This window comes from Colossoma macropomum, unplaced genomic scaffold, assembly GCF_904425465.1.
Source record: "Colossoma macropomum unplaced genomic scaffold, Colossoma_macropomum, whole genome shotgun sequence".
Classification (NCBI taxonomy): domain Eukaryota; kingdom Metazoa; phylum Chordata; class Actinopteri; order Characiformes; family Serrasalmidae; genus Colossoma; species Colossoma macropomum.
Genome location: NW_023495761.1, coordinates 2,158,359 through 2,185,534, shown reverse-complemented (window position 1 = coordinate 2,185,534; position 27,176 = coordinate 2,158,359). Strand labels below are relative to the sequence as shown.

Sequence of the window (27,176 nt, the reverse complement as noted above, 5' to 3'; positions counted from 1 at the left end):
GCATTAATAAAGGTGGTAGTAAGTCAGGATTAATGAAGTTGGTAAGTTGGCATTAATAAAATTCCTTAAAACTGCTAACATAATACTATTTATTTAGTTTTAAGTATTAAGTATTTTAGGCTGTTCTTTCAGATGAATCTGAAACAGCCGCTGAATGACATGCATTGTTAACTGTCAGATCCAGGTTATCACGTTTGAGCAAAGTGTTCCTCTAAAAGCCAGAGCACATTGACCCTGCAAACAACAATAAACCCAAACATTGGCTGGGTGCGCCACACCTGTGTGTGATGTTTGGGAGATTCTAAAACTAGTTCCTCCATTCTGGGTCCCCCATTTACACAAGATCTGTTCAATTCTGGAATATTTTCCCCATTTACACTTTTCTCCTTCATTCACACTGTTCTACATTGGTTTCCCCATTCATACTGTTCTACACTGTTCTCTTCCGTTCACCCTGTTCCACAGTGAGTGCGTGCACAATCCGATAACTGCAGAAAGTTAGATTTTGTTAGTAATCCGATCAACACGTCTACATGCTCTTGAGTAATCAGATAATGGGGAAAGGAAGACCTGCCGTAAACATAACATAAAACTCGCTTACTCAGCTTCATACTGCAGCTATTTTTTAAAACCTTGTGCCACTTTACCTGAAACTATGAACATACATCATCTAGAAGATGAAGAATATTAAAATGTTTGTGTTTTGTGTTCGTGTTTGGTTTCAGCACCTCTCAAAGTGTTTTGCTGCCATCTCGTTACATCCACCCATATAAGAAACCCAACAGAAATCGGAGTATGAGTATACATGCACTGGGAAATCTGATTACTGAGCTAAAATCCAGCTCTCTTTATCTGATTTCTTAATCAGATTTCTAGATCGGAGTATGGTGTTTACATGACCATTTGAATAATCGGATAACTGCAGAAATTATTGAGTGCATGTGAATGCACTCAGTGTTTTCCCCCATTCATGCTCCTCTACGATGTCTTCCCTTCATTCCCTTCCCTTTCCTTGTTCTAGATTATCCTCCTCTCATTTACCCTGTTCTAGAATGTTCTTCTCTGTTCAGTCTGTTCTAGAATGTTCTCCCATCATTTACCCTGCTCTATAATGTTCTCCTTCATTCACTGTTCTAGAATGCTTACTCCATTCACACTACTGAAAAACGTTCTCCTTCATTCACTGTTCTAGAATGCTTACTCCATTCACACTACTGAAAAACGTTCTCCTTCATTCACTGTTCTAGAATGCTTACTCCATTCACACTACTGAAAAACGTTCTCCTTCATTCACTGTTCTAGAATGCTTACTCCATTCACACTACTGAAAAACGTTCTCCTTCATTCACTGTTCTAGAATGCTTACTCCATTCACACTACTGAAAAACGTTCTCCCCCATTCACACTGCTTCATTTGGTTTATCAGTTCTTCTGAACACTTTAAAACAACTGCCAACTTCGGAATGTTGGTTTTATTGGGTTGGTGTGCTCCAGTCTTAAGATGTTGCATTGGGTTTCTTTTATTCTGCTCCCAGACTGGGCCTCTCTATACCTTAGGCACTGTTGCTATTAGAGAGTTGGCTTGGGCTGGCAGTATTTGGGTCACCCCCCTTTCCCTCTTTCGTGATCATGGAGGCCCCTGGCTGGCTGTTCCCCAGGAGGGGAGCACAGTGACAAGGGTTTCCCTCAGTCTTCACCCCACACCCCCACTCTGTGCACTCGCTAGTTTTTGGCCTAAAGCCAGGAGGAGCACCTCTGCTAAGCAGCAGGGGTGTCAGTCCATCTGCCCTGGTGTGAAGCAGCTGCGTGGTGTCACCAAAGCATGGTGTCACCCGGGCGACCCATAGCATGCATGGACTCCCTGTCAGTTAGGACAAAAGAGATGTTCGTGTGCGATGGCTGCTTCATTAAACACACTTTACTGCCTGTGTAGCGCTGTCTTGTCGCTGCAGCACACAGAGCTGTTCCAGTCTAGCAGCTGTCGTTTATGTTAGACTAATCGGTGTTGGAGCGTCGTTTGACAGAGAGCAGGATTTTGCACCGCACCCATGCCGGCATTGATGCTAGAGTGGGTCAGGGATGTTTCTGGCCTGACTAGCACTTTCCTCAGAGCACTTTCTCCCAGCAGCAGTAATGAGATAATATTGGTGGCCGTTTTATTTGTCAAGAAAAAAATAATTAGTTTTAATCAGGTCTGTATTGAAATTAAAACCTACAGTAACAACAAGGGAAGTGCATGTACTCGAGTACTTGGTTAATCATTCAAGGTACTGGTATTTGAATATTGAAATCACTATTTGTGCATTTGTTACGTTTCATCACTGCACTAATTCTGGTTAGGGCCTCCCTTTGTTCTCCAGACAGCCTCAGTTCTTCATGGCATGGATTCCACAAAATGTTGGAAACGTTTCTTTGAGATTCTGGTCCATGTTGACATGATTGCATTGTGCAGTTCTTGGAGATTTTTCAGGAGTACCACCTCCACCAGCATAGACTGCTGACATTAGGCAAGCTGGGCCCATGGATTCATGCTGTTGGTTTCTGACCCTACCATCTGTGTGCCTCAGCAGAGGTCAAGATTCATTAGACCCAGGTTAAGTTTTTACAGGCTTCAATTGTCCACTTCTGGTGATCCTGTGCCCACTGTAGCCTCAGCTTTCTGTTCTTGGCTGACAGGTATGGAACCCGATGTGTTTGTTGTTGTTGTAGCTCATCCGCCTTAAGGTTCGACATGTTGTACATTCTATGATGGTTTTCAGCTCAACACAGTTGAGTTACTGAAGCCTTTCTGTTAGCTCGAACCAGTCTGGACATTCATTGGACATCCATTGACCTCTCATTAATAAGGCATTTCTGTCCACAGAACTGCTGCTCACTGGATGTTTTCACTTTATTGCACCTTTCTGAGTAAGCTCTAGAGACTGTTGTGCATGAAAGTCCTAGGAGATCAGCTGAAATACAAATACTTAAAGCAGCCCATTTAGCACGAACAGTACTAGCAGCCCCCCCATTCCGTGTGTGTGTGTGTGTGTGTGTGTGTGTGTGTGTGTGTGTGTGTACACACATGTGTTTGTAAAATATTTGTTAGTTACAAAGAAACATTGCCTACTGAGGAGAAAAGCCTGCATGGTTCTGGTTAGTGTTAGCTTATTAGCTCAGCATCTGGTACTCACTGGACACGAATATATAAATTGTGTGTTGCTAACACTATACCTGTAAGCGTCTTTGGACAAGACTTTTAACCTTTATATTCACCTACTGTTCAATCTTTCTGCAAAAAAGAGAGTCTGCTAAATATGTAAATGTTTACAATAATTATCAGATTTGCCATGGCTATGTAGAAAGGATCGCCTGTTCTATGTTCATTGTACTGTTCAATGCACGTATATGGATTACTGTACAAATGTGTTTTGAAATGGAAAAAATTAAATGATCAATTAATGTTCATTCAGTTATGCAAAATTTTATTATAAAGCTGAACTGAACATATTTTCTGACATTTGCACAGAATCAGGACAGTCTTGTTTGGTTCAAAATTATTTAATTTAATTTTGTAAATGCCATTTGTTCCAGGAACATTTCACCTACATTTAACTTGTGCATAGTTTAATAGCCTTATGAGACCTTATAGGATACTAAGGGTAGCACAGATGCTGTGTGTATGAATTTGGTATTGCATAAAGCTGGCTTTGTTATGCAGTCATCTCTATGTATCATACTGGATTGATCTTGCCATTTTTTAAAAATATAGAAATCATGATTTCTAATTTTTGCAAACTGATTTGATATTTTCACAATACTGTCACAATTAATGAATAATATTTGTTTACTCTGTTAAAAAATAAATAGAAATGTACTTCAGTCATGAACTTAATTATACAGCAGTGATTGGTCGCCAGTTTGTGGCGTAGGCTTAATGCAGAGATTAAATTCTTCTACTGCGCTCTCTTACACGAAGCAACAGAGCCTATCAATTTTTTTGTTTTTAGTTCATTATTTTTGGACACTTAATGAAGTCGTTAGGCTTTGCAGTTTCTTTTTCCAACGAAAACATATATTTTTTAACTCATCAAAGTAATCAATTACTAATACAGTCAATAGTGACAGCCCTCACTGACACATCAAATCAGTGAATGAATATTTGAATGCACTGACATGCAAAGGTTCCTTTGAAAGTCATTTTGAGCATTTATGATCCAGTGTGATGTAATGACAAACTGGCTCACTCTGGACTTTTTACCCCCGCAGAACAAAAGAGACGAGCACCTACTGAAGAAACGCAACGTTCCGCAAGATGAAAGTCTTGAGGATTCTGACGTAGATGCCGACTTCAAAGGGGTGAGAATCTTTATCACTCTTTTCTCGCTCTGTCAACTGTTTTTCCTCCTTCTCCGTTTTTTTTCACCTCCTTATAACTTTATTGATTGCAATAATTTTGAAATCATGCATCATACTCTCAAAAATTTGTGAATTGATGACACATTTTTTCATCATTATTTTAGCACGTTTTGATAATCTGCACTTTTTTATTTGTTTTGTTTTTTGTTTTTGTTTTTTTTTCCCCTATGAGGTCCACTTCAGATATTTGTCTGGGTTTAAGTAACAAACATAGGCATTCATGTTACACAATCAACCTTAACCAACCAACCTTTTCCAGCCTCTCTTTATCACAGAATAAATCAGGCTGTTTTTGTTACTTTGTGACTGATGCATGTAAATGACTGCTTTTCTGATTGGCTGCCCTGTATCATACCTCATTCAAAAAAAGCAGTAAGGAAACACTTCTTATAAATTCAGTGTGAATCTGCAGAGCTGTGTGCTAAACTGATGGATATATGTGTAAATGTATTGTTTTTGTAATATCACAAAAACAGTGAATTCATGGAATTCATGGCTTTTTAACACGTTTGTTTTGAGAGTATGCTCATCTTGCTATGCTTCTGATGTTAAGTTTTTGGATGAAAGCCCTTTCCTAAAATGACAATATTTCTCACTTTTCTATTTTTCTCTCACATTTCATTCCACAGCAAAATGTAACACTAGACGCCATCTTACAGGTAAGGCTGTGTGTATGTGCATGTGAGTGTAGAGAGGAGCTTTGTGTTAGTGTTAATGATAACTGACTGCAGTGTTTGTGTGCGCTGGCATGAATGAGCAGGTGTGTATTGATGAGTGGTGTTGATAGATGGATTAACTGTAAAGGCTATGCACACTGCTCTTTAAGCACAGTGCTGAGCACACTGCTGCTTTTTTTTTCTCAATCTTTTGCTCTTTCTCTGTTTCACACTCTCTCTCCCTCTCTCTTTCAGAATGCCACAAGTGACAACGCAGTAGTACAGCTCAGTGCAGTGCAAGCAGCCAGGTTAGAGATTCACTAACTGTGGGCCTGTGCAAATGGGTATATATCAGTGTATTTTGGTTGGTCTAAATCTGATTATGTTGGTAAAACTTCTATTATTTTTTTATATCTTTCAGAAAGATTTAAGGTTTAAAAAATAATAAGTCTTACCAAAATAATCAGATTTTATCCCCTAACCATCGATTAGTCCAGTGATTCTCCATGTGGACCCTTTAGAGGCCCCGAAGGACCAGTTTGAGAGCCACTGGACTAGTTGACTAACAAATCCATTATTCAGCACTGTGGGCAATGTTAAACAAGGACAGTACCTGACATTACTAATGAAATACAGCAGTAGATCTGTCTGGAACTCCAGAAAACTGATTGATTTACTTATTATTCATTTATTCATTTACTTACTTAAAGATATTTGTATTTACTTTTCAGCTATAGTTCTGCTGGAAATGCAGAGCATTTAACTGAATTTATTTTCCACTGTTTGCAGAAAACTACTCTCCAGTGACAGAAACCCCCCCATAGATGACTTGATAAAGTCTGGGATCCTCCCCATCCTAGTCAAATGCCTGGAGAGGGATGACAAGTGAGTCATCGCTCCTACACCACACCACCACAGTAGGATGGAGGGATAGGGAGTGAGAAAAAAAGAGGGTGGTTTGGAGAGGGGCCGACTGATATGAAGTTTTCGTGACCAATACTGACTTTAAGATACTAAAAATTCAAATGATCTTTTACATTGTCAGCAACTGCAGCGGGAAGGTGGTTAGCACGCTTGTTGGCACATAATGGAACCAAAGCTATGATATGGGAGTTGTGAAAGTTTGTGGTTAGCATAACACAGTTAGGTGCAGATGCTTTAATATTGAAAGGTTTAAAGCTACAAATCATTGTATGAAGTAAGGTTTTTAACTCCATTTTATTGTCTTTAGTGCAAGTTGTGAAAACTTGTAGCATGGTAGCTATTTAAGGTTAGCTGTATTAGTGTTGGGTAGAGTGGGTTCAAACTGCTTTTAGGGTTTTTAAAATGTTGTAGTGTTTATAAGGTTTTAGTGGAGTCTGCAGTCTCTTTTCTGTTCTAGCTGAATGTGTAGAGAATTACAGGCTGCTGCACCAGCAGGCGTGAGGAGTACTGTAGGGGGGTTGGAAGGGTGGGCAGAAGGGGTTTGTGGAACTGAGCACTGGAGATTGGAGAAAGAGAGACTGAGTAAGTGCGAAGCGAAGAGAGCGCAAGAGAGCTAGAGAATATGATGGATAGGCTGATGGGGAAATATGATGGGGAATGAATGGATGGATGGATGAATGAATGGATAGAGGGAGAGAAATTGGAGCGTGATGGAGATCCTGAAGTGCCAGTGCATTCTGCTGTGCTGTTGGGCTTTTTTTCTCCCCTCCCCCATTTCCCACTTTCACTCTCCCACTTGCACTCAGTCACTCTCTCGCTTTCTCTCTCTCACTCTCACAAGGCTTTTATAATGTGAACACCTCAGCTTTGTTCCTACAGTGGCCATACAATACAGTGCAAAAATCTGAGATCGCACTTCATTTATTTAATTTCCAGTCAAAATGGCCATTAAGTGCAAGTTATTCATCTGTTTTCTGCTTTATTCAGCCTCAGGAAAATAAAACAGAAAACACACATTTAGCAAAACATCTTAACCAAGCTGACTAACATTTCATTCACAGAAATGTTTATGTGCATTGATTCTGTAAATCTAAACTGTGTAAAACACAGTTTAATATATATAATAATATGTATAATGTCAGATTTTTAAGTATTTAGTGTGTCCACGCTTTGCATTTTGTTATTTTCAGGTAAAATCTCTAGGGATATTTTTCCACTTCTCCACAGTTTAGTCTTTGAAGTTGAGTGCATTTTCTACTTCTCACAATTAGAATGACCCAGTACATTCAGTGATGTTGAAGTCTGGACTCCGGGGTTTCCAGTCATTTTTTGCAGCAGCTTCTTTGTTTGATTTGCAAATGTTCTTTCTTTTCTATTTTCTTTTCTCTGTAAGAACAGCTACACATCCTTTCAGATTCATAGTGTTGAGTTCTCACAGTGAAAGGATGGACAATCACCTGTGGATTTTTTCCAATCTGAAGCAAGAGTATAGCTTGATTTTCTCCTCTGCCTATCAAAGATGAAAGCTTTAGGCACTACTTATCTGCTGCCAACAGTTTTCGAAGTCTAGTTGTTGCATGGTTGTTAGAAGTTCCCATTTCTCTGTAACTTTCTATACGTTTTTGATCTCTATTTTTGCAGTCTCCTGTTTTTTTTTCCCCCCCACTTTTATTTGGCTTTCCTCAACCTTATGCAAGTGGTTTACCATATATATTCAGGCTCCAAAGAAATACGTGAGTGTCTGTTTTGACTGGAAATTAAATAAGTGAAAGGTGGTCTGTGATTTTCACAATACTGTACACATACATAAAGGAATATGAGGGGCTCCAGTAATTGTGCATAGCCCAGTGACTGTTTTTAAGGGCAGGCATATATGTATGTGATGACCAGACAGGACATGTCTGAAAGAAAGCACTCCAAAACATTGCAGACTGGTGATGGGTGCTATGACACAATTGCAATTGTATTAAGTTATGTCAGAATAAGATTTTCTGGATGTTGTCAGAACATGGACATTCATGTTTCATTAAGAGAGATTTGAAAGAGACTCCCAAGTGTCGAGCTGTCAAAGGTTTCGACTTACTGAGAGATCGCAAGTTCGAATCCCAGTGCTTCAAGACAGCATAATTGGCCCTGTTTAATTAGATGCAGTACAGTGTGAAGTGTTTATTTTAAATAACATCATAGTGATTGTAGTTTTTGAAAGATTTTTTTAGATGTGGCACTGTGAAGTATCCTGATATATTTTTGCCATATTGTCCACTCCCAGTTCTGACTACATCAGTGGCAGACAGCAGTAGTCTGATTCTAGGTCACCAGCTGATTGTAGCTTACTAAAGGACAGACCCTTATTTAGCAGGGGAGTTGAATTATTGCCCTATCCTTCACTCTGACTTGTGGCAAAGGAGCACTATTTGGCACATGACTGAAGCTCTGTATAACTGAGTCTCAAATCACTCCCTATTGGATGCGCAGTGCATGCTGTAGAACATGTCTGTATTGCATGGTCTTGTAGTAGGGGGTAGAATACGTCTTTATTTCATGCCCTTTGTAGTGCACTATGTAGGGTGTGCCCTGCGCAGCACTGACTTCACGTGATGCATGCTGGTTAGAAATTTTGTCCGCCAGCGCTGCAGAACGTCACCATATCACATGACAAAATTTAATGAGAGCAAGGTGGCTGCAGTGGCTCTTAATCTGCTGCATGAGCCACAATGTTTTTATGACATCAGAACATCACCCTGATTGGCTGGAATCTCAGTGACAAACATGATACGTGTCACGTATGTTACGTTTTTATTCTAAGAACTTCAGATCCAATATCTCCTGTGGTTATTTCTCCCTAAGGGGGTTTCTTTCTTCTGGCAGCTCATTTTTTACTTATGGCTACTATACGCTATAGTTTTCATTTCCAGCGTTTATTTGAGCACATTGATTTCATGTGCAACAAAAAAGGCAAACGCTGTGAGATCGGCTATTGTTGTGAGCTCATGCTAAGGAAAGTAGAATGTGTCCGCCTTGATGGCAGTGTTTTCATGCCCCACCTCTGCAGTCATCGGCAGTTCACGTTAACAATCAAGTCAAGCTAAGTCAAAAACGATCGCAGCCTTTGTTTCACGGCCTTTGTAGCGCAGTGTCTAAGGTGTAGTCTAGCCTTTATTTCATGGCCTATTTAGTGCACTATGTACGGTGTAGAAGAAAGTTATTTTCAGGCCTTTGTGTGATGCACTATTTAGAGTGTAGAAGAAACCTGTATTTCTTGGCTTTTGAAGGGGAGTGTGTAGGGTGTAGATAAAGCCTTTGTATAGTGCACTATGTAGGGAGCCATGAGTTTGTTTCTTTTCAAAGATGATTAAAAGAGGAAAACAAAAGCAAAGGGGTGATGGAGAATGGGATTGTAATCACATTCTGGCAGCTATTGATCCAGGACCACGCCAGGCTGAGGAGATTGTCTTATTGGTATTGGCTCTGTAGATAGTCTGGGCTTTTACTGACCTTTTGATCTCTGTTTTTCTGTTCTTCCCTCACCCTCCCACCCTCATCTTTGTCTGTGTCCACGTATCTCTTCATAGTCCCTCTTTGCAGTTTGAGGCCGCCTGGGCTTTGACTAACATTGCATCAGGGACCTCAGCGCAGACGCAGGCTGTGGTCAAATCCAGTAAGTCCAACACTGTTTGTACCATCTGCACTGAGTCATTGTCTCTTGCTCTCTCCTCTCATATATATCTCTGTGCATTTTAAATCCAGCTGACCTCTTTTGCCCCTCTCTTACCCTTTGTTTGTGTAGATGCTGTTCCACTGTTTTTGCGACTGCTCCATTCCCCTCACCAGAATGTTTGTGAGCAAGCCGTATGGGCACTGGGCAACATTATTGGTAAGTTTGATCAACATTATTGGTAACTCTTGATCTGATTCTGTCTCTGTGTTCATATTACAATTTAACTCTTAGAAGGCAATGTGTTGGAGACATTTAGCTGGATTATTTTAATGTAATAAATTTTAATGTAACAATTTATTACACAGTTAGTAAGAACTGTAATCACATTCCACAACACATTCTGTATTGTGTGTGTGTGTGCTTTTCATTTGAGTTTCATCAAATTTAAATCATAATAAAATATATCTACAAATACAAATGTGGTATCAAATAAACATTTAGTAGTCATACTTGCAACTGAATTTTTTATGCTCAATGACCTGTGAGTCAGATAATTAATAAATATGTATGTCTGTTATTGCTGCCAATAACTGTGACTTTTTGTTTATATTGATTAATAAAATAGATTTTTCTGCCTCTTTGTTCAAATTCTCATTAGTTCTTTTCTGACAGTTTGCCCTTTAACATGTAATTCAGTTGAAATGATCTCCAGATGATTGAAAAGTAGATTCGCGAGAATAGATATGTGTCACTTTTGTAATTGTAATTGTCAAAGAATGAGAAGAGAGAACTTCATGTGGAATACCAATTTTGTGCGTGTGATCTTTGCAGGAGATGGGCCACAGTGTCGAGACTATGTTATCTCGCTGGGTGTGGTCAAACCCCTCTTGTCATTCATCAATCCCTCCATCCCCATCACCTTTCTGAGAAATGTCACCTGGGTCATTGTTAACCTGTGCCGAAACAAGGACCCTCCCCCACCCATGGAAACAGTACAGGAGGTGAGGGATGTCTGTGTGTGGTAGGGACGGGCATTTTAGCTCTTTTGCAATTTGTTGGACAACAGACACCAATGTGTTTGTGCAGATTGTGATTGTGCTTCATTGTCCTCTTGGAAAAGTTGCATGTGCTATCATATAACAGTGCTCCGGCCAGTAAGAGACAGGAGTCAGTGGTTGAGCACGAAAGAAAAAAATGATCTCTAAATATATATTAAACAGATACCAAAATGTACTTGTGAATACAACCAACTTTACCTCACCATTCAGTCGATTTTAGTGACTTATTTTTATATTTTTTATATTTTAGCATATGTGATTTAACATGCTACCAGGTAACCAAACAGAATGATGACGGTCACTCTGTGTTTGTTTGTTTAAAATATTTCAAAATATTCCAGTGGTTTAGATCACTATTTCGCATAATGTGAGATATCTAATTAGCTTTTTGTGTGCAGACATTCTCTGCAGTTCAGCATCACACATTTGGTAAAAATTTTGATTCAAATCTACACTAAGTTGCTGAAATAATAAGTAACATTACTGAGTCAGGTAAAGGAAAAAGCACACTAAAATATGGTGTGTGTGTGTGTGCGTGTGCTTTTGCGAGTCTCTCTGTGAAGCCTAAAATACTAATTTGTCAGAAAATTAAAATCAGAGGTCTTAGGTCTAACAATATAAGTCACAGGTGTTGGGTCAGATTTCACAGAAGCTTTTCGGGCTACGTCATACGAATTCAAATATTAATGTCACGCACAGACCAAAAAATAAGGTCGAGCTAAATGATTAGGGCTCAAAGGCAAAATCAACATTATACTAATGAACATATGATGACAATAGTAGACAATTAACTTGAACCCTCGGAAGACGCATCCTGCACCACGTTTTGACTGAGTTCTCTGAATACTCTTTCAGCGTGCTTGCAAACGTCATACTCATCTGGGAAGGAGTTCAAAGCACAACCAACGCTAAAAATGTTCTTTCTCACGTGAGCAATTACACATTTCAACCAGAGAGATCTCAAAATCTCCAAAACTTACATTATGTACCTTTGAACATGACAAGATAAAACAGCTGGCTGTGCCTGATTAAATAAGTAAGTACAGAGTTCTGTATCTGTGCATTTCAATAACCATTGTGTTCTCCATATTATTATCATATTGTAACATCAGCCTACTTTAAAAGGGGATGAACTGCCTTCTATGTATTGTAGAACACTTAGTATTGTAAGATAGCTCCAGTTCTAAAATCTGATTGGCTGAGCCACAATTTTTGGTTATTATGTTGCTTGGCAACCATACTACTCTTAAAATACATCTTCTGAGATGAATTGTTGATTGTGATCATTTTTAATAATAAAGTGCTTTATATTTTGAACGTAGATATGTTTTATTGTATTATATTTTAACAGTGTTGGTCTTATAAAAGCTTTGTTTGTGCCTAACCATGGTAAAGTCACTGTAACACGCAGCCTTTTCTGACTTATTGCTATGCTCTTAAGCGCCTGTGTGTGTTTACACTTTTTGTCGCTGTGACCTGACCACAACTCCAGTGAAATCCCTCCATAACCCTGCCTGCTGTTTTAGGATAATGTGTTCCTGGGGAAATCTTATTTCATCCCAGCCGCTGCTCACTGCTCCTCTAGTCTCGGTGCACCAAAACTGTAATAAACAATTCTAACCTGCTCTGAGGGAGGCGGATTCTGACATATAATCCAGACATGATGTTTCAGGCTTTAATATTACTTTATCCTGCTCTATCGCTGTGATCATACTATCCAGCTTTGAGATGAAAGGAGCCTTATTGAACCACCTGCTGCTGAGAAGTCATTAGACAAGGGTGTGTGTGTGTGTGTGTGTGTGTGTGTGTGTTTGTCTGGAATGCATAAAAAGCAACTGCATCTGTAAAGACCTGTCCGGTGAATACATTAGACTGACTCAGAGCAATGTTATGTATGAACCCTGATTAAAATCTCTCTCCTTCTTACAGATCCTTCCTGCACTATGTGTACTCATATACCACACAGACATAAATGTAAGTAGACTCATCTCTTCCACACCATATATGAATTTGCAACCTTGCAACAGACTAGTTGAATTCTGTCTTTTATCATTTGCAAGCTAGAAAGTGTTTTGAACACTGTTTAATTCTGCTTGTTTCTTTTTCTTCCCCTCCCTAGATTCTTGTAGACACAGTGTGGGCTCTGTCATACCTAACAGACGGAGGGAATGAGCAGATACAGATGGTCATAGACTCAGGTGTCGTCCCTTTCCTCGTCCCCCTACTCAGCCACCAAGAAGTCAAAGTTCAGGTAAAGAAGGGGGCACAAAAATCCACAAAAACTACTTTGATCGCTAAACATGGCTTTGGAATCAGCATTCTCATTTTGGGATGGATGGTGCATTTTCAAATGTCATTCATTTTCTCCTGCTAGATCTAATAACCACAGGTCATCCTGAGGCAGGATGACAAGGGTTTATTTTTTTTGCAAATAGTGTGCACAATGAGTCCAAAAGTGAAACTGTGGTAGAAATCCAGACATGAGCAATATTTGATTTACAAGGATGTTTAAACAAGGATATTTTAGGCTGATGACTCTGCTTCTCTTTCAAAATGTTTTCTCTTTTGAAAATAAAAACTAAGAAGGGCCAAATAATGGGGGCATAAGGATTTCGCAAGATTCATAATTCTGTTCAGTATATTTCTCTGTACAGCAAAAATAAGCATGGCCTGAAAATATGCTTGATGTTAACATGTTAATGTTTTTCATGTTTAGGTTATAAGAGCATTTTACATTAAAATGTAAATAAATGTACAATATTTTAGACTTTAGATTGGCAAGACGGTTTTTCCTGATCCGCTCAGTTTGGTTTCTAAGCAGCACAGAACCAGTAAACAAAAGCTATGCTCTAAAGTACTCCAATCTATTGCAGTAGCCACAAGCTAATATGTTAGCCCAGAACCATCATACTAGTCTACTTTTCATATGTTTTTAGCTTTGTTGGGTTTTTGGTTTTTTGACTTTCAGAGTTTGTATGTTAATGATCTTAAACACCCCACCCCCCACCCCCTACAGACAGCAGCACTGAGGGCAGTGGGGAACATTGTGACGGGGACAGATGAGCAGACTCAGGTGGTGCTGAACTGTGACGTGCTCTCTCACTTCCCCAACCTGCTCACACACCCCAAAGAGAAGATCAACAAGGTGTGTACTCACATACATACATACACCCACCATCTCATTCCACCCTGTTTATGGTTACAAATGAGTACACAAGTAACAGGATGCTTGTTGAAAGTGTAGAATCGGTTCAGAAATTTTTCAGAACTGACATAATTGCCACTCCCAGTATTGGAAAGAAGTCAAAATATTACACGTCTAGAACAATAATGAACCGGGATTTGGAGTGAGAAAATGTTGGTGAAATTTTTAAAAGGTAACTCTAAGTTTTTTTTTCATTAATGGTAAATATTCCCCCACATTTTTGAACCCTCTGAGCTTCTTGGTTCCCACTTCAAAGCGTTCACACAACTTTAACTATTTGAAATTGGGGGAAAACAGTTGACGCTCACAGTGGTCTCCCACTCTTTTGCTGCTGTCGGCAAAATAAGCTATTTCTTCTTGTTCTGTGGATGCCACCGTGTTGAATTGCTGTCATGGAATGACAGCTCAAAGAAGTCAAAGCTTTTAAAGTCTTGACTTTAGAAGTGGGGAATTACAAGTTGGAGGGCCGTTATCAAATAAATTTTTTTTCTACTTGGTAGTCATAAACGTCCCGGTTTCCCCTTGATCATGGACACAGAATATGTCTGCAGGTTCTTTATGACAGTTAATGCATTTCTTAGGCCACACTTAACTGTGTTAATGTGCTAGTATCACATCAGTTAAAGCAAGCTGTTAGAAAACCAGTTGATCATGCTATTCTGCAAACTCACTTGATTTCGTTTCATTCAAGTTTCCTCCCCTCTTCCTTCCACTTTTAGATTGTGCTGAGGTTCATCGTTAAGCAGCTTATGCATCTCAGTCAAAACAACTTTTACTGGAAGTTCTGTTTGATTTCCAGTCCTTAGTTTTGGTCTTATGGGTTTAATGATCCCTCTGAAGGGATGGAAGTTGATCAGTATCAAGGGAAACCCCCCACCCCCTCTGACCGGGTGGTTCTTTGTGTTTGTGTTTCCCTGCAGGAGGCAGTGTGGTTCCTGTCCAATATCACAGCAGGGAACCAGCAGCAAGTACAGGCTGTGATAGATGCAGGCCTCATCCCCATGATCATACACCAGCTGGCCAAGGTAACACACACACACTCGCACCCAATAGCCTCCCTGGATTTTGGAACAAATACACTGGCTGTCAAAACTTGGGGACACTCTGTTTTTCAATACAAACTATTGTCTTTGTTGGATTGCAGTGATGTAACAAATTTATGCCTTTCCATCAACATGTTTATTTTTATTATAAAAAATTAAATATATATAATTGTCTGTCTTGGGGAAAAATACCAAAACCCACTTTTTTCCCCTCCCCTTGCTATGATGTCAGTACTCAAATCTTTAATCCAGCTTTGGGCCAAAAGAGGTTCAATATGTGCTTTTTAGATGTAGAAAAGTGTGCAACGGAAAACTGGCAGCTCATTATTTAGGTAAAGCGTGCTCTTCATACTTGTATTAAGATACATGTTAAAGCTTTTTTCCTCAATTGAAAAGTAGCAGCAGTAATTTTTCAAAAGAAAGCAAAGCTGTCGCTACACTGGACAGACAGTGTAGATGTTTTGCAGGGTTTTAGTGCAAGTCAGTGGAAGGAGAGTAAATGAGCTACTGTATTGAAAAAATATATTGTGTGTATTATATGATCTCACTGAGCACTTTGTTAGGAAGACCTGTACACCTCATGCAGTTGTCTAATCAGCCAATGGTGTGGCAGCAGTACATTGCATAAAATCATGCAAACAGGGGCCAGCAACTTCGGTTAACATCAACCATCAGAATTGGGGAAAAAATGTGATCTCTTGTTTTTGACCATGGCATGTTGGTGCCAGACAGACTGGTTTGAGTATTTCTATAAGGGATTTTCTTGCTCAACAGTCTGTATTTACTCAGGTGAAAGAGAAAAAAAACAGTGAGAGGCAATTCTGAGACATAAACGCCTTATTGATGAGAGAGTTCAACAGAGAATGGCCAGACTGGTCCGAGCTAACAGGAAGTCTACAGTAACTCGAGACAACCGCTCTGTACATTTAGGGTGAGCAGAAAAGCATCTCAGAAGGCGCAACACATCGAACCTCGAGGTGGATGGACTACAACAGCAAGAGATCTTTTCAGGTTCCACTTAGGTCAGCCAAGAACAGAAAGCTGAGGCTGCAGTGGACACAGACTCTGGACTGTTTTAATACTGCAAAAATGTAGCACGATCTGATGAATCAGACTTCTGCTGAGGCACACAGATGGTAGGGTCAGAATTTGCTGCCAACAGCATGAATTCATAGACCCTGCCTGCCTAGAGTCAACAGCCCAGGCTGGTGGAGGTGGTGTAATGGCGTGGGAAATGTTTTCTTGGCACACTTTGGCCCCATTAATACCAATCAGTCATCGCTGGACTGCTACAGCCTATTTGAGTATTCTTGCTGACCATGTGCATCCCTTCATGACCAAAGTTTACCCATCTTCTATTGGCTACTTTCAGCAGGATAATGCGCCATGTCACAAAGCAAAAGTCAAAGCTAGTTTCATGAACGTAACAATGAGTTTAGTGTTCTTCAGTTGCCTTCCCAGTTACCGGATCCGAATCCAATAAAACTCCCTTGTAATGTGGTAGAATGGGAGTTTCGCAGCATGAAAGTGCACCTGAAAAATCTGCAGGAATTGCCTGATGCAATCATGACATGGACCAGAATCTCAAAGAAATGTTTTCAACATTTTGTGGAATCCATGCCACGAAGAACTGAGGCTGTTGTGCTCCCTCTGGTTCTCTCTCGATCTGTCTCTCTCATCAATTTATTCACTTGTCTTATTCTGTTTTCTTCCCTCTCTGTCTTTTGAAAAGGGTGATTTTGGAACACAGAAAGAGGCTGCATGGGCCATCAGCAACTTAACAATAAGTGGAAGGAAAGATCAGGTTAGTGCATTAATGACCCATCACATTTATAATAAATGTACAGTGTATGTAAAAATGTATATAATGAGCTGCATCCTCTTGTCCTGACCATGTCCTGATTGGCAGGTGGAGTACTTGGTGCAGCAGAATGTGATCCCGCCCTTCTGCAACCTGTTGTCGGTGAAGGACTCGCAGGTGGTGCAGGTGGTTCTAGATGGCCTGAAGAACATTCTCATCATGGCCGGCGAGGAGGCCAGCACCATTGCCGAGATCATTGAGGAGTGTGGAGGTAAATAGAACACAGCAAAGAAGAAAAACAAAAGTTTAGCTTTCCTCTCGTGAGCTCTTATTGTGTCTGGAAATGCTTTTGTCCAGAGGGCACGGGCAAACATGGTCCGGTGCTGTGCGTCGAGCTCTTTAACCTCATGCTCTTGTGTTTGTCCATTAGGACTGGAAAAAATCGAAAACCTGCAGCAGCACGAAAATGAGGACATCTACAAATTAGCATTCGAGATCATTGATCAGTATTTTTCAGGAGATGATGTAAGTATCTTGGTGTGGTATTTTTCTAAAATAGTTTATTTTGGACCTCCTTAAACTAGAAGCTCTTATTTCAGTCCTTTTTTCCCTTTTGTGTTTTGTTGTCTTTTATTCCCACTGCAAAGCCATTTGTAAACTTGTTTTGAAAAGGTGATAAGTAAATACAGTTTTACTCTTAACTATTTCCCTTTTTGTCTTTTTTCTTATTTTTTTTCCCCTATCAAGATTGACGAGGACCCGAGTCTGATCCCTGACTCCACACAAGGAGGCACATTCAACTTTGACCCAGCCTCCAACCTCCAAACCAAGGAGTTCAAGTTCTAACAGAGCCAAACTCAGAACTTGAAGCTGGCGGGACCCCCTGCTGCTCGACCCCCCCGCCGCCCCACCCCATGATTCAACCATCACAGATCAACCAACAACCCACTAACCCGTGAAAACAACCAATCAAGACGCTAAAAAACCTACAAACAAAACTAGCACTGAAGGATCTGAGAGCACCTCTCTCAAGCGTCACCCATAGTCGGAGCGAAGTCTACACATTTCGTCAAGAAGAGGAAGATTAAACCCGCCTCTTTGGTCATACTGCAGTTGCCAAAAAAGGTTTTTGCTCTTTTTGCTCACTTACACTTACACAAACACACAGACTTGAGTCATATGTGTGCATGAACATTTCTAGGAACTTCTAACGTTCTACCAGCCATCATATCAGCCGATGAGGAAGATGGGAGAAAAAAAGACGATCCCGGTGTTTGAAGGCAGGGTTTTTTTTTGTTGTTTTCGTTTCTTGGTAATAATTTCATAATTTTTTTCGTTTACAAATTTCTCTGAACAAGATGTCACAGCCCCACTCAGAAGTCTATTGTAGAGCTCGAAAAGACACCCTATCTCAAGACATCCAGCCTCTGTTCTGTTAAGCCATGTGGAACCCGCTTTCCCTTCTCTGAAGGGTCTAAGGACTATTCTGTGGAAGACTTGTCTGTGGAGCAGTCTGGATTTTTTTGCAGAAAATGGGGGTCTTTTCTTTTAAACATGTGGTGTGCAAACAGGACTTGGAAGAAGCTAGCACCAGTTCCTCCTGTTCATTTTTTTAAGACGTCATCATGAAACTGTGACTATTGTATACAAAAAATGGGAAAATGACTAAAAAAAATCAGCAAATCAAATAAAACAAACATACAGACAGGATGTCTTGTTTAACACGCTCAAGTCATTTGACACACAAAGTTTCTACGGCAGGAGAAGTTTTGTGGCGTCGATCTCTGTTACCACGGTAACCGGGGCAGTGTCAGTGGAGGAACGGATGGCATAGTTGTGGAACATGGGAAGATGTCAGTTCTGCAGGATGCTGCCATCCTTTCAAAGTGTTTATGGATTTTGACACGTGGAGGAGGCACTGGATTAGTCAGTGTCACGCTTAGAGGTGCATCTCTCTATTCTGGAGTCATCCATCATTTTAACTGCCTCAACCACAGAAATAAGGAAGAAACCCCAAAAGGCCTTCATGACCAGGCCCATCTTTTTCTCTCTTTCCTCCTCCTCAGAGGGAATATATTTTCTCTAAGTTAAAAAACAAATTAAGGCTTAAATCATTGGCAGAGAGAAACTTTGCAGAAATGATTGAACTGTGATTTTTATTTTTATTTTTATTTTTTTGTGATTTGTGGAGCTTCCACGTTTGCAGCTTTGATTCAGTCTTATATGCACACTTTGAAGTTGTCCCAATATATACACACAAAAATATAAATATATACATATATTATTTTTTTGGCTAAACATACATGGAAAGCGACATTCGCTTAATTTAGACACAAGCAATGGGAAATGGAGATCCATGGCAAAGCTGTTTTTTGTTTTTTTTTTCTTGGAATTTATTTGCTACGAAACATAACTGTACAAACTAAAAAATACTTTCTTGTGTAAAGTATAAATTGAAAAGCTGCCACACATGCTAGATGTTTGTCGGGACACTTGAGAACAATAATAACATTGTGTTACTGATTCACAATTAATGGGACTTTTGTCTTTTTTTGTTTTAACATTCACTTTGTGATGGCAAAAAATTGAAATGGAAATGTGTTGGAAATGGGCTTTCTAACTGTTGTGACTGGACAATTCTTTGTTTTTTTTTCCCTGTGCATTTATTTGTAAAGGGATGTATGGAAAAACGAAAATTACATTGGGACTAATGTAGTTGTGGTTTGGCTGCAGACTACTGAGGACGAGGATTCGAGGACAAATGGCAGCCCTGGCGTTTTTGGAATTAGCCATTTATTGTTGACGAACAAAAAAAAAAAGCCTGCATAGGTGTGAAAACTCATGATCTAGACACCTAGAAAACCGAGCCACTTTAAAGAATTAAGAAAATTTTTTGTCTTGTATCAGAAATTGATACAAGCTTATTTCTGGTTGCAAGATTTTTACTTGCTGAAGAAAAGAAAAAGGAAAAAAAAAAACTAACGGAAAAAAGCAACTTCGCATTTTGGCCTCTGATTGTTTGTATCTTTTTATAAATTTTAGCATTGAATTACTCTTTAAGGTGGCTCATCTGTAATTTTTTCAGCTCTTGTGCATATTAAAGATAAAGAACGAGTTGAAATTCATTGTGCCTTTTGTTTCTCATTTCAAAGACTGAAAGCAGAGCAAATCTTTTTCTTAATAGTTAGCGCTTAGCAATGGAGGTGTTTTTAGGATGGGGTCTCTCGGGTGTCATGTCTCCGTTTCTCTGGAGTGTTTGGGGTGATTTTGTTTTTTTGTTTGTTTTTTTTTGTTCCCTTTTTAAGCCACTTTACAACAAAGCTTTCTTCTGTGCTCTGGACTATACAGTAATTCTGTTTTAATTCTACTCTGAATCTCCTGGCTGACTTGTAACTGGTCCCTTCCATTCTCCACCTTCACTTTTCTTTTTCTTTTTTATCCTATGCACTTCAACTCTCCACAATTCCAGTCCTGTCCAGCCCCTCCTCACCCTTCTTCCCCCTCTTAGAAACTCTCCATAACAGGCCATACTTCACTCATCACTCCCTCAGGACGTGCTTTATGTATCAATTATCCTAACCAAAATAAACTTGCTGTTAGCCATCTGTTCTTTACTGCTCTTTTCTGATTCACACTTAAATACAGTGCACTTTGTTTTTTATCTTCCCTTTTCCTCTCTCTGTGTGCAGTACTGTTTCTCTACCTTTTTATATGGGCTTGTTGACTTCTTTAAGCCTTTGTATATAGCTTCATACATCGGATTACTCTTGGTTGCAGTGGGCCCATGCAAGAACATAAGTTTTCTTACTTTATTTTTTATAGGGTGGGCTTTTTATAATTTAGATAACTTTTTTGAGCTGACTTTTAGTTTGAGCTGACTGACAAATCCCATAAGCATAACAAACAGCACCTGTTCATAAGTGTGAGTTTGCGGTGCTGTAAATTTGCATGCCTAATTTGCATAATTAACATCCAGTTGCCATGTAAGGCCAGTCACTCCACCCCCTGACATGCCATTCATAAATATAGACATTTGAAGTTGTGCTATCACTACATAGTCGACCACATGACCAAGTAAGGAGCCCCAGGCTTAAGCTGGTTTTCTATAAGGGAAACTGCTATCGCACCCTGTGGTGGGCTAAGATTATTCCAAAGCTGATGCATTTTGTCCTGTGTACACTTTCACCCCAAAATGTCACGAAATGAAATATGAATACTGCTACTTGCAAGCTAACACTGCTGCATGCTGATTTGACATGCTAAGACTGGCAACTTCACCGAAATACCCCACACAAACCAGCAAACCTTGTCAAATGTGCTAGTAAAATTGCTTTTCCATTAGTAGACTACGGTATGAGTAATTGGTGTCATGTAATAGTATTCGTATTTTGACACCTTAGCTCTTAGACCTCATAATTTAAAGAATCATGCGATATTAGGCATGGAAGTTTGCAATGTTAAACAGCTGTCGTTTTCAGTATGATGAAAACTGGCTTAGAGTTCCTTCTTTGTGTATGATGCTGGCTGCACAATGCCACAGTATTTTTCTTGAATTAAAAGAAAGCAATATGCCACAAGGAGCTAAAACTCCTTTTTTAAAAAAATCTTTCAATATGTTTTGCAGTTTTGCGATGTATTAATATAGGTGGTAGTAGTACAATACCATTACACATCATGATGTTTACAATCCTTTTGTTAAAAAAAGAAAGCTTTCTAGCTTTGGAACATATGACTTGTGGATCACTGTGAAGTTTTGTATGTCTAGTTCTTGCATGAGGCCCATAGTGTGACTCTTACCTCAGTTGTTCTGGATGTTTTTTTTCCCCCCAGCCTCAAATGTTGCAGGTTACATAGTGATGTTACGGGGTGTTGTGCGCTGTCCAGGGTGCTGACTTTTTGCTTCCCAAAAAATGACAACTGAGAAACACCTGAAGTGGGCACTAGAAATTTCAAACAAGGAGAAGCTGGACAACTTGGCCTTAAATTCCTGCCTTGGTGTTTTGTTTTTGAGCCAAGACTAGAGTATGTTAATGATAGACTCCATTGCCTCAATAACCTATAGGATCATGAGTGCCAAGGATAACACCACCAAAATCCTGAGCACTGATAGTTGTTTTACTGCAGCCCCAAACATGAAGACCAGGGTGGAAAATACCTGATTGAATTTCGTTAGTATATTATACTTTACATACGTACACTAAGGAAGACTTGTGCTTTATTCAAGAAGTGTTCAAAATGAATACTTGTGCTCTTACTCTAAAATATTTCTAAGATGAAAAAGGCATACTTTATACCCTTTACATTTTCATTTAGACCTTCTTACATTTCAAAAGCCATGGGATTTGTATTTTTATTTTTCTCTTGCTGGTCAGTTGAGTTTTCCTGATCCGTTGAGTTCCAGTGCATTTATATATTCCTTTATTTATTTATTTATTTATATTAAAACATCCAACCAAATTCACATAAATGTAAAATTACAGTGCTCACAACAGTGAGAATTTGTCTTTGTAGAAACACTTCTACTGCCCATTAGTTGCTGCATCACAAACTGAAAAAGAAAAATGAACATTTCACTTATTTGGTAAAATGTTTACTTTTTAATTGCATTTACTTGAATGTTTATATATAGATGCTTTTTTCTTTTGCTCAAAAATATTTTGTTTGAATTTTCAATGATTGAGACTGATGTAGAACCCATATTTTGACTTAAGAATAGTTTCTGTCTACTCTTTCCACTCCTGATTAAGAGTAGGGCTGCCTCCAAAACCTCATGTCAGAGTAGTAGGACTACACCACCAACAGTAGTGCATTCAGTAGTGCAATATGTGGTTTTAGAGAAAAGGTTCTGACCGCAAAGCAGCAGTACCGCATTGTCTGATCCACACTCTCAGCTCCAGATGTGTTACATAGTGGTTGAGAGGCTAAGCAGCTATCCTACCTTGTGCTTTGTGACATGAAGGGCACAGAAGGCCCAAATAGCCCCTTTTCTTCACATCAGTGCACTGCACAGGTCAGGAAACTATGGCTTCATAGCACAAGTAGTGCTCTAAATGTTAGACAAGGAGACGTACAGCTAAGGGCTGAGTTTAAATGGCTTTCTACACCCATCAGCCATAACATTAAACCACCTTCTTTTATCTACGCTCATTGTCCATTTTATCAGCTCCACTTACTATATAGGTGCACTTTGTAGTTCTACAGTTACAGACTGTAGTCCATCTGTTTCTCTGCATACTTTGTTAGCCCCCTTTTACTCTGTTCTTCAATGGTCAGGACCCCCGTGGACCCTCACAGAGCAGGTACTATTTGGGTGGCAGATCATTCTCAGCACTGCAGTAACACTGACGTGGTGGTGGTGTGTTAGTGTGTGTTGCGCTGGTCTGAGTGGATCAGACACAGCAGTGCTGCAGGAGTTTTTAAACACCTCAGTGTCACTGCTGGACTGAGAATAGTCCACCAACCAAAAATATCCAGCCAACAGCGTCCTGTGGGCAGCGTCCTGTGACCACTGATGAAGGACTAGAGGATGACCAACACAAACTGCAGCAGATGAGCTATCGTCTCTGACTTTACATCTACAAGGTGGACTGACAAGGTAGGAGTGTCTAATAGAGTGGACAGTGAGTGGACATGGTGTTTAAAAACTCCAGCAGCACTGCTGTGTCTGATCCACTCATACCAGCACAACACACACTAACACACCACCACATCAGTGTTACTGCAGGGCTGAGAACGACCCACCGCCCACACCTGTCCTGTGGTGGTCTTGTGGGGGTCCTGACCACCTAGGAACAGGGTAAATGTGGGCTAACAAAGTATGCAGAGAAACAGATGGACTGCAGTCTGTAACTGTAGAACGAAGTGATGATTTTGCTTTGATACCAGAGCAATAAATTTGGCGCCAAAAGTCGGACTCCGCCCATCTCCCATGCGGGGGCGTGGCTAAAGTGGAGAGATTGCAGCGGCAGCCAATGAGAGCGGAGTTCGCGAGACCGTAACTGTGAGGGCGTTTGAGGTTTAGCCGCTGATGAGCAAAGTACCAAGGTCCTGGCCCTTAACGTTACAGCGAGAGCGGTGTGTTTTTATTTGAATGAAAATGGCTGAAGCCGTTAAAGTGGACGAGCCTGCTCTCTTCACTGCAGTAACGGTCATCTCTCTGCTCGCCTGCGCAGCACAGTTCGCCGTCGGCTACATATTTGCGCAGATTTGGGGCAGAAAGTGTTCTTCCACAGATAGATGGGTGCTTGTGTGGTTGTTTTACGACGCCATCGTCCACATCACCCTGGTGAGTAACGATAGTGCTTCACTCGAGGGTGGTCTGGAGGTAACGTAACCACAATAACACCGTTTTTCATCTGTGGTCATTTCCGTTGGACAGGAAGGCCCGTTCGTGTATATGTCACTTGTTGGAACCGTTGCAGGCTCAGACAGCGTATTCGCAGAGCTTTGTAAGTACGGTTATATTGCAAGGCTCTTAAAGGGGAACTACACCGATTTTTCAAAGTTTCTGTATAATTCATTGGTTGAGAGGTAAACAGAGTCATCGAGAGTGGTTTGATTTGAGATGGTTTATTGCAGAGATACTTACAGACTGGCGTCTATTACAGTGGTGGTGATAGGAACCAGGGGTCACAATGTCTGTAACACAAATACTGCCATTTTATTTCCTGTGCCTGTGTGTGAAGCTGATGAGGGTAAAATAGTGGTATGTCTTGGAAAATACATTTTCTTTCGAACTTTTTTCCTCACACTCCCCCCCTGCAAGGACCCCTGCACCATGAATAGATCTTAAAAATTCATTTTTAGGCCAAGTCCTTCTCTCAAAACTATCATAAAGACATCAGGCAGCAAATTCCGAAACATTTTTTTTATATAAAACCTTTCTGTGAGGGAGCATTTAGAGGATTTAAACATTGTGGACGTCTGGTTCCTATCACCACCACTGTGAGTAAATCTGACTCAGTAAGTTTCTCTAGAGCAAAGCATTTCACATCAGACCACTTTTAATGATTTTGTTTGCATATTAAATATGAATTATGCAGAAATTTAAAAAAATCGGTGGAATTCCCCTTTAATACTGTATATTGTTTAATAAGCTTGAATTAATCCTCTTGGGTGCAGCACAGCACTGCATACAGAGGCTGTAAAAGAAGCTTATGGCGACATCTAGTGATGAGTAGTGGTAGTGTGCAACCTTTAACGGTTTTGACGTCTGAGAACTGCACTAAATACTTCAGTGGTTTATACTGCTGTGTACATATCTGGTTGTAATATTCTGCAGGGAAGGAATACGGTAAGGCAGACCAGCGCTGGCTACACTCAGACCCAACCATAGTATCTCTGGAGCTGCTCACAGTTGTCTTGGATGGGTTTCTAGCACTGCTTTTGGTCTACGCTATTGTTAAAGACAAGCACTACAGGTGAGACAGTAAAAGAATATGTATTAAAAACAAGATGAACTGGCACAGTTTGAACTTATCCTGGCCTCTTATAGAGGAATGATAAGTAGTTGACTCAGTTGTAGTTGTAGTAGAAGCGTGGTGCAGTTTAGTAGCTGTACTCCATTATCAAATTACAGTTCTTTAATGTCTAGTTATTAACTTATATTTTGCTTTTTTGTGGTGTTATATGTGTGTGTTTCTATCATGATAAATATGATGGAGATGGAATATCCATTCTGTTTCAGAAAGACTAAAACGCAGTCTCTACACATTCTTTCAGAGAATGTCTGGTTCAAACCGTGGTTCAAAACCCAAAGCAAAACCGAACCGAACTTGAAGGAGTACCAGACGTTACTTTTAAGCTTATAAAAAGGCCACAAGCTTTTGCTGGGATTGAGATCATATCAGTGTACTTCACCCCTACTGCATAATCAGCAGTTGTATTTCTTGGCCTTTGAGCCTGCCTGTGCCGCCATGCACCTGTGTAAACTTTAACCCCTCCTCTTTCTCTATTCCAGGCACTTCGTCCAAATCACCCTGTGTGTGTGTGAGCTGTATGGAGGCTGGATGACCTTCTGTCCAGACTGGCTGATAGGAAGTCCTAACCTGAACACCAGTAACTGGCTGTACCTGTGGGTCTACTTGGTCTTCTTTAATGGCGTTTGGGTGGTGGTGCCTGGCCTGCTGCTCTATCAGTCGTGGAAGGATCTACAGAGGTCTCACCAAAGTCAGAAGAAGCAGAAGTAGATCCAGAACAGACCTTGGTGGATTAATTTTGCACAGTGAAAGGAATATTCCAGCAGCTTAATGTCTTAACACAGACAATCATTTTGCAAGAATACAAGTCTGTTGACTTGAAACTCATTTATAATAGACACTATTAGGGAGTTGCTGGATTCCCTGAATAAACGGATGACTGAAAAATGAAATGTGTGACTATTTAACAGTCTAACAATACAGATCTTATGAAGATGCAGATATGAGAGAATATCTTACCAAAACTGTTCTTTTTAACGTGTATACAACTTTAGTACACTGGAGCGACACAGTGAAAAAAGCTTTTTCCCTAAGGTATTCTGCTATCCACGGTGATCAGTCTGTAAAAATTCCCTCTGCCACTATGCTAGTTATAAATTACTATAAATTATTCTCTCTGGTAAACCGCTACCATCTCTGAAAGAATGAATTATACATATTTATAATTTTATTTATAAATACCTTTGACTGAAGAATTAATAAAAGTGTTGTACAAAAATATGTTTTGCATAATATGTACTGATGGAATTCAGCACCTGCCCATTGGCCTGTATTATAAGTGAGTTTTGAGGTTTTCAGCTCTTTGCCAAATACAATGAAATGCATTGAAATGACTGTATATGGTAATTGTAACAGTGGAATATTTCTTCAGAGGTGACAGGGAAACAGACACTGAGGACAAAACTGGGGCCATGGTCTATCTGGAATAACATTGAAACTTCATAATACAAACGCTGTTTATCTTGCATAAAAATGGCTCTTACGTGGGGATCTTGTAGCAGCTCAGCCTGCTTAAATCAAAACTACTAATTATAGACCAGAGTAAAAATAGTGACTTGCTAGAAACCATCATCACTCTGAACACATTTACTGCTCATTTCTATTCATTTCGTACTTGCTGTTCATTTCTATGTTGAATCAAAAGTATTAGTCAGCAATGAGGGTGGGTGCGTCTGAGACACACCCCTAGTTGAATGTGCCTGCGACACGCCCTCCACACAAAAGGTATAAATACAATAAAGCGAAACTTACAGTCATTCAATTTTATAATCTCACTTCTCATTATTAATACATTTAGTTTGCACAACAGTATTATCCAGTTATAATACAGTTTATAATAAATAATCCAGTAGTCAGCATAGTCAAGCCATAAAACTCTTGGCTGTTCAAAGCAGTTTACAAAGTGAATTTCTGTCCATCATTAGCTTAATTAAATAAATCTTGCCCTGAAACCCA

General features: G+C 39.9%; 2 protein-coding genes across 2 annotated transcripts in view; both read left to right on the top strand.

The window, feature by feature from the left end:
• The window catches only part of kpna3 (karyopherin alpha 3 (importin alpha 4)), a 32,698-nt gene extending 12,350 nt beyond the window's left edge, over positions 1 to 20,348 (top strand). Inside the window, exons 3-17 of the mRNA XM_036563439.1 lie at positions 4,249 to 4,338; positions 5,028 to 5,057; positions 5,310 to 5,362; positions 5,844 to 5,939; positions 9,551 to 9,636; positions 9,766 to 9,852; positions 10,468 to 10,637; positions 12,624 to 12,668; positions 12,814 to 12,945; positions 13,711 to 13,839; positions 14,820 to 14,924; positions 16,675 to 16,746; positions 16,852 to 17,014; positions 17,174 to 17,268; positions 17,491 to 20,348. Of these exons, the coding sequence (XP_036419332.1) occupies positions 4,249 to 4,338; positions 5,028 to 5,057; positions 5,310 to 5,362; positions 5,844 to 5,939; positions 9,551 to 9,636; positions 9,766 to 9,852; positions 10,468 to 10,637; positions 12,624 to 12,668; positions 12,814 to 12,945; positions 13,711 to 13,839; positions 14,820 to 14,924; positions 16,675 to 16,746; positions 16,852 to 17,014; positions 17,174 to 17,268; positions 17,491 to 17,589 (1,452 nt within the window). The 3' untranslated portion in view covers positions 17,590 to 20,348. The remainder of the gene's footprint in view (positions 1 to 4,248; positions 4,339 to 5,027; positions 5,058 to 5,309; positions 5,363 to 5,843; positions 5,940 to 9,550; positions 9,637 to 9,765; positions 9,853 to 10,467; positions 10,638 to 12,623; positions 12,669 to 12,813; positions 12,946 to 13,710; positions 13,840 to 14,819; positions 14,925 to 16,674; positions 16,747 to 16,851; positions 17,015 to 17,173; positions 17,269 to 17,490) is intronic.
• A 3,417-nt stretch (positions 20,349 to 23,765) lies between these two features.
• On the top strand, positions 23,766 to 27,176 carry ebpl (EBP like). The gene is made up of 4 exons (XM_036563458.1): positions 23,766 to 24,028; positions 24,122 to 24,191; positions 25,025 to 25,163; positions 25,703 to 27,176. The coding sequence occupies exons 1-4, from the start codon at positions 23,834 to 23,836 to the stop codon at positions 25,929 to 25,931; spliced, it is 633 nt and encodes a 210-aa protein (XP_036419351.1). The 5' UTR covers positions 23,766 to 23,833; the 3' UTR covers positions 25,932 to 27,176.